Source organism: Chlorocebus sabaeus, chromosome 8 (assembly GCF_047675955.1).
Source record: "Chlorocebus sabaeus isolate Y175 chromosome 8, mChlSab1.0.hap1, whole genome shotgun sequence".
NCBI lineage: Eukaryota > Metazoa > Chordata > Mammalia > Primates > Cercopithecidae > Chlorocebus > Chlorocebus sabaeus.
Window position 1 is genome coordinate 122325187 of NC_132911.1, and position 12494 is coordinate 122337680.

The following is a 12494-nucleotide window of genomic DNA, read 5'->3' on the forward strand; positions in this document are numbered from 1 at the left end:
AAAATTCCACTCTTGACCTCATATTATAGGTCAGTCAAAATACAGTCAAAAATTTGTTTCATGCACAAAACTATTTAAAATATTATGTAAAATTGCCTTCAGGCTATATATATATATAAGATGTATATGAAACATAAATGAATTTCATGCTTAGACTTGGATCCCATCTCCAAGATATCTCATTTGGATGAGATATTGAACTTGGAATATACAAATACTCCAAAATCTTAAGAAAATCCAAAATCCAAAACATGTCTCATCCCAAGCATTTCGGATACAGGATGCTTAATCTGTACACATTAGACAAAATGTGTGTGCTTCCTAAAATTGATAGGTTGAAGCCCTAACCCCCAATAGGGTGGTGTTTGAAAGTAGGGCCTTTAAGAGGTAATTAGGGTTTTAGATGATGTCAATGAGGGTGGGGGGCCCCATGATGAGAATGGCATCCATACAGAGGAGAAAGAGACACCTGAGCTCGCTCACTCTCTGCCATATGAGAACACAGTGAGAAGGTGATCTCTGCAAGACAGAAAGAGCATCCTCATTGGAACCGACGCAGCTGGCACCTTGATCTTGGATTTCCCAGTCTTCAAAACTGTGAGAAATAAATGTCTGTTGTTTAAGCTACCAAGTCTCCAGTAATTTGTTATAGCAGCTGAGGCTGACTAATACAGCATATATCTAAGAGTATGTGTGATATCAACATTTGAAAACGATTTCTAATCCATACAGCCTTGGAAGTAATATTTCAGGTTTTACTTGGCACCTGGTAATCCAATTTTTCAGTTTAAGTCAGGAGTTCCTAATCACTTAAAAATAAAGAGAAGAAGCTGTTTTCCATTTCCTTCAAGTTTGGGCCAGATCAGGGAGATGAGGTAGAAATCACGGGAGCCAGCTGATGCTTACACCAGGGACCCTGAATAGAGCTGTAGAGAAGGGTGAAAGAGCCACACCATCTGAAATTTTGGCCAATCTTGGCCAATGCTAGAGGGTAGCAGAAGTCATAGGGCCTTATTCAGGCAATTGGAGACTTTTTTAAACTTTTAAGTTCAGGGGTACATGTACAGGTTTGTTATATAGGTAAACTTGTATCAGGGGGTTTATTGTACAGATTATTTTGTCACCCAGGTATTAAGCCTAGTACCTATTAGTTATCTTTCCCAATCCTCTACCTCCTCCCATCCTCCATACTCTCACAGGGCCCCGTATGTGTTGTTCCATTCTATGTGTCCACGTGTTCTCATGATTCAGCTCCCACTTATAAGTGAGAACATGCTATATTTGGTTTTCTGTTCCTGTGTTAATTTGCTAAGGATAATAGCCTCCAGCTCCATCCTTGTCCCTGCAAATGACATGATCTCATCCTTTTATATGACTGCATAGTATTCCATGGGGATATATACCACATTTTATCCAGTCTACCATTGATGGGAATTTATGTTACTTCCATAACCTTGCTGTTGTGAATAGTGCTGCAATGAACATATGTGTATCTTTATAATAGAATGATTTCTAGTCCTCTGGGTATATTATACCCAGTTATGAGATTCCCAGGTCATATGGTTTGGCTGTGTCCCCACCCAAATCTCATCCTCCTGAATTTCCACGTGTTGTGGGAGGGGCCCAGTGGAAGGTAATTGAATCATAGGGGCAAGTCTTTCCCATGCTGTTCTTGTGACAGTGAATAAGTCTCAAGAGATCTGATGGTTACAAAAAGAGGAATTCTCCTGCACAAGCTCTCTTTGCCTGCTGCCATTCATGTAAGACATGACTTGTTCCTCCTTGGCTTCCACCATTATCATGAGGCTTCCCCAGCCATGTGGAAATGTAAGTCCTATTAAGCCTCTTTCTTTTATAAATTCCACAGTCTCAGGTATGTCTTAATCAGCAACATACAATAATACAGTAAATTGTACTGTATAAATACAATAAATTGTATTGGATAAATACAATAAATTGGTACTAGGAGTGATACAATAAATTGGTAGTAGGAGTGGGGCACTACTGAAAAGATACCCAAATTTGTGGAAGCAGCTTTAGAACTGGGTAACAGGCCGAGGTTAGAACAGGTTGGAGGGCTCAGAAGAAGGCAGGAAAATGTGGGAAAGTTTGGAACTCCCTAGAGACTTGTTGAATGGCTTTGACAAAAATGCTGATAGTGATCAATAAAGTCATCAAAAAATCTGCAGCCTGACAATGTGATATAAAGGAAAATCCCATTTTCTGGGAAGAAATTCAAGCTGGCTGCAGAAATTTGCATAAATGACAAGGAAAGAAATTTTAATTCCCAAGACAATGGGGAAAATGTCTCCAAGGCATGTCAGAGAGCTTCACAGCAGCCCCTCCCATCACAGGCCCGGAGGTGTAAGAGGAAAAAATGGTTTTGTGGGCCAGGCCCAGGGTTCCCATGCTGTGTGCAGCTTAGGGACTTGGTGCCCTGCATCCCAGCTGCTCTAGCCATAGCTGAAAGGAGCCAACACAGAGCTTGGGCCGTCACTTCAGAGGGTGAAAGTCTCAAGGTTTGGCAGCTTCCATTTGGTTTTGAGCCTGCCAATACACAAGAGTCAAGAATTGGGGTCTGACGACCTCGACCTAGATTCCAGAAGATGTATGGAAATGCCTGGATGTCCAGGCAGAAGTTTGCTGTAGGGGCAGGGTCCTCATGGAGAACGTCTGCTAGGACAGTGAGAAAGCAAAATGTGGGGTCAGAGCCCCAGCACAGTCTCTACTGGAGCACTGCCTAGTGGAGCTGTGAGAAGACGGCCACCATCCTCAAGACCCCAGAATGGTAGATCCACTGATAGCTTGCACCATGGGCTTGGAAAAGCCGCAGACACCCAATGCCAGTCCATGAAAGTAGCCAGGAGGGAGGCTGTACCCTACAAACCCACAGGGGTGGAGCTGCCCAAGACCATGGGAACCCACCTCTTGCATCAGTGTGACCTGGATGTGAGACATGGAGTCAAAGGAGAGCATTTTGGAACTTTAAGATTTGACTGCCCTGTTGGATTTTGGACTTGCGTGGGGCCTGCAGCCTCTTTGTTTTGGCCAATTTCTCCCATTTGGAATGGCTGCATTTACCCAGTGCCTGTCTCCCCACTGTATGTGGGAAGTAACTAACCTGCTTTTGATTTTACAGACTCCATAGGTGGAAGAGACTTGCCTTGTCTCTAATGAGACTTTGGACTATGGACTTTTGAGTTAATGCTGGGATGAGTTAAGACTTTGCGGAACTGTTGGGAAGGCATGATTGGTTTTGAAATGTGAGGACATGAGATTTGGAAGGGGCCAGGGGCAGGATGATATGATTTGGCTGTGTCGTCACCCAATCTCATCTTGAATTCCCATGTGTTGCAGGAGGGACACAGTGGGAGGAAACTGAATCATGGGGGCAAATCTTTCCCATGCTGTTCTCATGATAGAGAATAAGTCTCATGAGACCTGATGGTATTAAAAAAAAGGAGTTCCCCTGTACAAGCTCTCTCTCTTTGCCTGCTGGCAAACATGTAAGACGTGCCTTGCTCCTCTTTGCCTTCCACCACGATTGGACTTACACTTCCACGTGGCTAGGGAAGTCTCACAATTAAACCTTTCTTTTGTAAATTGTGCAGTCTCAGGAAGGTCTTTATCAGCAGCCTGAAAACGGACCAATACACCAGGTGGTACGGTTTGGCTATGCCCCACCCAAAATCTCATCTTGAATTGTAATCCCCATAATCCCCACATGTTGTGGGAGGAAACTGGTGGGAGGTAATTGAGTCATGAGGGCTGTTTCCCCCATGCTCTTCTCGTGATAGTGAGTCGGTTCTCACAAGATCTGATGGTTTTATAAGCAGCTGGCATTTCCCCTTCTGGCATTCATTCTCTCTCCTGCTGCCCTGTGAAGAGGTACCTTCACCATGACTGTAAGTTTCCTGAATCCTCCCCAGCCAAGCAGAACTGTCGGTCAATTAAACCTCTTTTTTTTTTTTTTTTGAGATAGAATTTCACAATTGTTGCCCAGTCTGGAATATAATGGTATGTTCCTGGCTCATCTCAAGCTCTGCCTCCTTGGTTCAAGTGATTCTCCTGCCTCAGCTTCCTGAGTAGCTGGCACTATAGGCACCTGCCGCCACGCCAGGCTAATTTTTTGTATTTTTAGTAGAGACGGCGTTTCACCATGTTGGCCATGCTGGTCTCGAACTCCTGACCTCAAGTGATCTACCCATGTTGGCCTCCCAAAGTGCTGGGATTACAGGCGTGAGCCACTGCACCCAGCCTAAACCTCTTTTCTTTATAAACTACCCAGTCTTGGGTATTTTCTTATTGCAATGTGAGAACAGACCAACACACTGGGTCAAATGGTATTTGTTTTTGGTCTTTGAGGAATCACCATAATGTCTTCCACAATGAATCTAAGTGAAGTTTAGAATGACTGCCACAGACTATAATAAGGAATTTTCTTGGTCTCAGTGACAACCTAGAGTGAACTTTTGAAGGGTGAAAGGTAATGGAATGGCTTTGGAAGTATCCCTTGTCCATTGTGTGGATAATATGCCACTTGTACCAACCCAGAAAAGCATTCCCTTGATATCATCAACCACTATAGAACTCAATAAGACATCCTCTGCTCACTTGTGGAGAAGCTAAAGATAATGAAATAACTATGAGGCAACAGACGTAAACCCAGAGGCAAGGAGCTTCTGTATCATATGAACTGACTTATTCATTCATTTATCAAAAATGTAATCTTTTTATTATGTGCTGGACACAGTAGTAGGCATTGATATTGCAGCCGTGAACAAGGCAGACAAGATCATTGCTCTCAAATAGTTTAAATTCTGTGGAGAGACAGAAAACACACAAGATTATTTCAGACCAGAAAAAGTTAAATGCAGGACATCAAACCAAGTGATGTCAGAGAATGTGACTGGGGACTCATTTAGTTAGGGTGGTCTGGAAAGACCTCTTGGAGAAGCACATTTGAGCTAGGACCTAAATGACAAGGAACTAGTTGAACAATGATCAAGGGGAGAACATTATAGGCAGAAGGGATGGCAAGTACCAATAATCTCCAAAGATAATCACTTTAGTAATTTAGTAGTTTGGGTGGATAAACTCAAATGAATCTGATGGGCTCTGATACACTCGCCTGAATACTGCCCTCCTTTTACATTTCAGATGGCATATCCTGTACTCTTCGTCCACTAGACAAATACTATTAACTAAGTGGCTCCAAGCACTTGTTATTTCCTATAGATTTGTCAGCACAAAAGAGGGAAAAGCACTGTTCATGTGTTGGAGGAACTGTGTTTTAGGTAGACTGTGTCACTGCTGGCCTCAAGATCTTTGTGAAGTCATTCAGTCTCATCTGAGTCTCATCTCCCTAACCTGTAAAATAAATTAGATGGTCAAATGCTCTCTAGGTTTTCTTCTTTGTTCATCATACAATGAACCTATGGCTTAAATGTATCCTATTAATTGTCATACTTTTCAGAGCTTAACATGTTAGTAATAAAAGCTTACCTCTTCAGATATAAGTTTACTGTAGTTTCATTTGAGCCCTGTTCAAGAACTCAATGTACATGTACTGGGGTCCTGAAACTCACATAGCATGAAGTCATATTTGCTTGTCTCTTGTTCTGACTCTTATGAGAATTCTTAAGAAAGTACATGCTCATTATGTTTCACATGCATTGTGTCCTTTCCTATCATGGGTGACATTATATTGGGTTGGCAGCTTCGTTTGGAGACATTTTTGCTCCTTGAGCCAAGAAATACAGATAGCCAAGAATTAGATCATTCTATCCCTAAATTGCAACAGACCTTCTCAAAGGCAGCTAAGCAATGTAATTTGATCAAGGTTAAGTACAGTCAACCCTTCATCTTTTAACCTAAGTCTAAGTTCTTTTTGCTCTCAGTTTTAATCCCAGATCAATGGTTCCTGCTTACTGTTACAAATGTCCACAAGTTGCCCTTCAGTCAACTCTCATTTATCTGCCTGTGGCTTATCCAAAGCACCCAGCTTTCTCCTCCTCCTGCCTCCAGCACCAAGTTCCAGGCCAGCTCCTTTAACTCTGTGCCAAAGAAATACAAACTAATCTAATATTAGCCTAATGAGAAAAGGCTATCTGCTGCCAAAGATTCACATAATGCATCCCAAAGCCAACTGCAAGCAATTATTCACTGTTTTAGATGTTGGCATTGCTTCTCCCTTATATAATACAGCAATCGAGATTTGCTGTTTTCTCCCTGAGGAGTAATGAATACATGCAGCATTTTAACCTCTTCTTTTGCCTAGTTGGCCAGATTCTCAGTTTAACAGACTATATTTTATTTTGAAATAAATAGATCATTTGTATATTTCATGTTAGGAGTATTAAAAACTTTGAATTTAGAGCCATTAGACATAGAGAGTTACATCTTCCTCCAGATTTTTAGCCAGAAACTAAGTTTTAGTGAGTCATTTTACATCCTTGGGTTTCTCAGCTGTAAAATGGGGATACATTTTTATAAAGGAAAGGTACAGGGGAGGCATGCAAATATAAGGAACACTCAAAGCTCTGACTCCAGGAATTAGCATTGTGGCAGGAAAAAAAAATGGGATTATCAACCTTATGAAACCCTTATTTGACAGGCATAAAAACACAGCAAGGTGAAGTTTCCTCATGAACACCTAGAAAGTCAAGTCTAGAAGTCAGGAATTCCCAATGTCATGTTTAGGCCACTTGTAAGGACACATTATAGAATTCCAAGATAGGAAACAGATAGGATACTGATGGGCTGATGGGTTGATCTTATTCCACAGCCAGAATTGCCATAGAAACTCAAATTCCAACCATCAGAGCATTTGGGAACATCAATTTCAAAAGAAACTCCTGAGTATTTTGATATTTTAAAAAAATGACTAAAGCATTTGTCCACTCAGGTCCAAGGATGAGGATCAGATAGAATAGCAACACAATTCCATTTTTCATCTTATTTCTCTACCCAGAGAATTTCAATAGTTTCCCACACATTAGAGCAGCACTGTCAAATAGGACTTTCTGCCACAACGATCATGCTCCATGTCCACACTGTCCAAAACAGCAGCTCCTGGAAGTATGTGCTAATGAACACTTGAAATGTGGCTGGCACGACCAAAGAAATCAATTTTTGCATTGTATTCAATTTAAATAAATCTGAATATCCACATGTGCTAGTGGCTATTGTATTGAACAATGGAGGTGGAAAGTAAATCCATGCTACTCACTCCAGCATTCAAATTCCATCACACAGTTTGGCCCCAACCTATTGTTCCAGACTCGATTTCTGACACACAAACTCTGACTCGAAGAGACTGATGGTGAACACACCTGGGCATTTCTGCTACCATACCTTGGCTCACAGTGCTTAAACGTCATGGCTAAAGGCACCCTCCATTCTTAGGGCTACATATTGGAATTTATCCATACTTCAAAGCACAGGTTAAGTTCTTCTGGGCTAGAGTACGCTCCCTCGCAGTCTTGTTCTGACTGCTCTGTCAGTAAAGGGTTAATGAATCTCAGGCCTGGCCTGTCTGAGAAGGACTTCAGTCTCCCATAGGGCTGGTTTTTTGGAAACTGCTACGTGGAACCACTCCTGGTCTTTAGGAGCTGTGACTTTGTCTTGAGTCTACATGACTAGAATGGTATAAAAGAACAGTGAAAAAAAGAGGTTGTGCCTTCCCTGTATCAAAAAGACGAAGAACAGTGGAAAAAAGAGGCTGTGCCTTCTCTGTATCAAAAAGACGCATTCTCACCTGGACTCTCAACTGTGACAGCTGTGTGGGTGATGGGTCAAAAGAAGCTGTGTACTTGGATAACTTCTGGACCTCCCAATGAGATGAAAATGCTTTGCCAACTGTATTTCTTGCCTGTACCCTCCTATGAAGCTAAGTAAACAGAGTATTTTACTCTTAAACTGGTAACTATAGCTGTGGCATGGCATGGCATGTCATGCATATTCTCTCTGAGTTTCCAAGTACTCACAAGAATTTAGGAGTCATATTGGTAAGTATTTTTTGTGGATCCACATTTCAAATGGATTCATTTTTTATTTCCAACTAAACTATATGCTTCCCAATAAGACTTACAAGTGATCTGGGTACTCTACTGGTTTCTTTTTGGTCTATAAGAGCTGGAGGCAACTTGTGGCTAGATGACCTTTTTCTGGAATAAGGGTTCTGAGTCTTTTGAGGAATTGGGGTTAAGGGTCCCAAAATGTCACTTTCTAAGATAGAGTATTATTTTGCCCAAAATGAATACAGATACACACACACATTTTAAAATTATGAAAGCATACAAATTTCAGTGTCAACAGGATAGATTAAGCACATGCTACCATCCTCCCCCAATCCACATACACACACAGACTCTAGCATTGCCTATTAAAGATAAGCTCACTAAGCTCCTCTGGAACAGGTGGTGCGCTGAGGGATTGGTTGCAAATCCCAACATGGCAGGACTCAGAGTGGCAGGGCCCAAAGGCACACTAAGGAGCTGGAACCAGGTTCCCAGTGAGAAGTCTGCATATGGAGGAACTTGATTTGCATAATCAGTCAGAAGCAGACAGAGAGAACATCAAATTGAAACATTAGTGTAATACCTGGTCAGAGCTCTCACATCCCAGAGTTCAGGTAAAGGTAGATGCAAAAGCCCTTACCAGAAGGCTCTACAATTCAAGGCACACATGGCCAAAAAGACCCCACGATAATTCACTTAACTGGCAGATAAACCACCAGCAAGAATTAGAAGCCATGTGAGGAAATTCAGCATCCCAAAAGCATAATACTAACCCAACAAACAGTAACCCAACAATCATGGATGAGCTACTAAAGTTAATGGGACAATCTGAAAATGGTTTTAAAATAAATGCACTTAAAATAATACACACCTTATTTAAAATTCAAGCAAAGCAGTACAGAGGGTAAACGTTTTCTCCATAATTTTAACTTCAGATAGAAACTGCTGCTCAAACTGTGGAAAACCCTCCCAGACTCAGTGATGCCTTTATACAGAGACAGACATTTTTACATAAATGGAAACAAACTATATCTGTGTCATAACCTGCCCTTCTCGTTCCCTTTCTACTTCAAAATATTATCACATACATTTTCCCACATAAATACCTATAGGTCTCCTGCATCCTCACAAAGGAAAAATTATATCCCATTGCATTAATACACAGTTTCTTTAGCCAGTGTCCTGTGAATGAACATGTGAGCTATTTTCAATGTGTTCTCCTGTAGCCATCTTTGTACATATGGATGATTATTTCCTTAGGCAAGTTCCTAGAGAGGAAATTATTGGCTCCCAAATTGCACACATTTAAAATTTTGATAATTATTATCAAGCTTGTCATCCAGAAAAGCTGTACCAATTTACATTACTGAATGGCTTTAGAGGTATGCATTCCTAGCCACAGGTTCTTTAAGGTAGGTTTAGAATGGGTCAGTTTACCAGAGATTCAATTATACACCCAAGAAAAGAGAAGGCGGCTCACAACTCTACTAGTCCTCTAAATGCAACGGAAGGGAAAATGTAAATGTGTTTGTACCTGCACAAAACAAATGCATGTTGTCTAAGGTACAAAAGCGTCAGGGTCAGTCATGCTGCTGGCATCCATAGTAATCACACTATAGTAATTTTAACTCTGTTCCCCCAGCAGCCACTGTTGTTCCCTCATCCTCCGTTTAAACAAGTGGACAAATTCTTTGTCTAAGCTTTACTAAAGCCTCTTGTCTGTTCACCCCTAAATATGATGGTAGTGTGAAAAACCTAGAATCTCCTTTCAACCTCATTTATTGGGGATGGGTATTCACTGTAGATGATTTGCATAAACTCAAATGAATCTGGTTTCCAATATTAGTTTGTTCCAGAGGAAAGGCTCATTATACACATCTACACTCTCATTGAAGTATGTTTTCAGCAAAGCAACTATAAAATGCTTCAGGGGCAAAGACACAAAATTTCAGGATTCACAACAATATCACATATTCAAGATAATTCAGAAATAAAATCACATCAGATTTGAATCAAATTTTGTATATTACCAATCTCTACAAATATAAGAGATACACACTAGAAATGTTTAAAGTTGAATTTAAATCAGACAAATATCAATAGTTAACTTTTCTTTTATCTCTACTCTAATTTTTAATATTTTAGGCATCCTTTAGAAAATATCTCACTCATAGAAAGTCTATTTATCTTCCTAAAAAGGACCCTTAGGGTGTTTTATTCCCAGCTCTTTCAGGATACCCATGTAGCAACATGGATTGATCAGGTTTAGCTGTCTTAACAGGGTTCACTCATTTCCAATGCTGCTCACAAAACAAACTTCATTGATCATCAGCCAAGAAATATGCTATGTTTTGCCATTTCTCTTAGCTAAAATGTCTAGCATAAAATACCTGCAATATATTTCTTGGTAATCATTCCCCATTCCCTACAACACACACGTACTTAATGTCAACAATTTTTAATTATCCACACTAAAGAAGAGAAGCAATAACAGTAATTATTCCAAACTGTAGATAAAGCAAAAAATTCACGTCTGATTTTGGAAGACCTTATTTGGAGGAGAAGGGAGGTGGTTATTGTACAACAGTAAGGTGACCTTTTTCCTTAAGATTTTTCTTGGGTGCTTACGACATTTGCTTTCCAAGGCATGCATACATTCATTTGCTCAACCAGCATTTGAAAGGAAATTGTCTTGCAGGGAATACACAAAGGGAGAAACAAAGCTATATGAAGATTTATTTCCTCCATGTCCAAGAGGAAAACAAATATGAGCATCTTCAACAACACTGTGTCCCCAACATGAACATCTGCACTGGTTTCAGACAAATACCCGGATCGTGCCAGTTCCATTCGAGGAAGCCTTTAGAAGAGGCTGTCCTTTCTAAAATATTACCTACCCTACAGAACCCAAGTTTCCATACATCTTCACCAATGCCTATTTTGTCAGTTCTCTGGTACCTATGTTTAGGTTACAGACTGAAAAGAACTAAGTATCCTACAGCAGAATAAAATGATTTTCTCTTTCATTAAGTCCTTCAAATAGTACCTGGGATATACATGCATATTTCATAAAATATCAGCTATTACTAATTAACAATACCTGTAAGCACAAGCCTCTCATACTCATGAAGTACTGGGACTTTTTTTTTTTTTTTTTTGACACAGAGTCTCGCTCTGCCGCCCAGGCTGGAGTGCAGTGGCCGGATCTCAGCTCACTGCAAGCTCCGCCTCCCGGATTCACGCCATTCTCCTGCCTCAGCCTCACGAGTAGCTGGGACTACAGGCGCCCGCCACCTCGCCCGGCTAGTTTTTTGTATTTGTTTTAGTAGAGACGGGGTTTCACCGTGTTAGCCAGGATGGTCTCAATCTTCTGACCTCGTGATCCGCCTGTCTCGGCCTCCCAAAGTGCTGGGATTACAGGCTTGAGCCACCGCGCCCGGCCAGTACTGGGACTTTTATAAAACGCTTCCACAAGCATGCAATCATTTGACTTACTCAACCTGATGAGAGAAGTCATTTTATGATTCCCTTGTGTAGATGAAGAATGTGCAACTCAGAAAGTCACATGACTTGCCCAACACCATAGAGTGGTAAGTCTGAGCCTGGCAGGTGAATCTTTTAGCTTTAAGTACAGGGCATTCTTCTCTATAACCTCAGAGCCTCATACTCTGAGACTGGCCACAAATGGGTTTCAATTTCATTCCAAAGGGAATACAGTTAATATTTTCATTTATAGTTATTTATCAGCAAGATACAGTGCTCATTTGACCACAGATACAACGGTAATTAGTGAAAGCACTCAGCTCTTCTCTGTGGCTGGACTACAACATATCAAGGCTGCAGCTTTCAAATCTCCATAATTAACTGGAATATTACGCACCTTAGCTGTCTCAGATTCTGCCTGCAGTCGCTTGGGGGTTCCTTTCTGGTCAGGCACCTTCTGGAAATTTGTGTTTTTAATGGATTGAGATTCCACACCTTCACCTTCAATTTGCAGTTTAATACCTTCAGCATGGGCAGGGTGATCAATGCCCCGTGGATTCAAACCACAGTGAAGAGCTAGGAAAAAGCAACAAATATAACTCAGAAAACAAACCACATAAAGAAAGAGTCCATGACAGAAAATATTTCATCAAGCCATCTGTGAGTCAAGAAGTGGTGTGATTACTATGATAAATAATATGGTGAGGAGGGAGCATGGTATAGTGGGAAACCCTGAGTTTGAAAATCAGCAAGATTTAGGTGCAAATCCAGAAGTCCTCAATTCCAAGTTGTTTAACTTTTAGCAAGTTACAAATCCCCACGTTTCAGATGAGAATACCAAATTGGGCAACGTTGTCACTGCTTCTCACACATGCAATTATTTCAACCCTGCAGTTTAGTTTATATCTCTGCTTCCATCTGAAAAGTGCTCACCCTCTCTCCTTCTGGACCTTCTCTATTATTTAAGAATCCACTCAAGTCCACTATCTT

General features: G+C 40.9%; 1 protein-coding gene across 4 annotated transcripts in view; it reads right to left on the reverse strand.

Moving 5' to 3' along the window:
* The window catches only part of SAMD12 (sterile alpha motif domain containing 12), a 474157-nt gene that overhangs the window by 422579 nt on the left and 39084 nt on the right, over window positions 1-12494 (reverse strand). For all 4 annotated transcript variants that reach the window (XR_012093747.1, XM_008001424.3, XM_073018325.1 and 1 more), the window contains exon 2: window positions 11902-12080. Coding sequence is in view for 3 of the 4 variants with exons in the window: in XM_008001424.3 (XP_007999615.1) it covers window positions 11902-12080 (179 nt within the window). In the remaining variant the exon portion in view is untranslated. The remainder of the gene's footprint in view (window positions 1-11901; window positions 12081-12494) is intronic.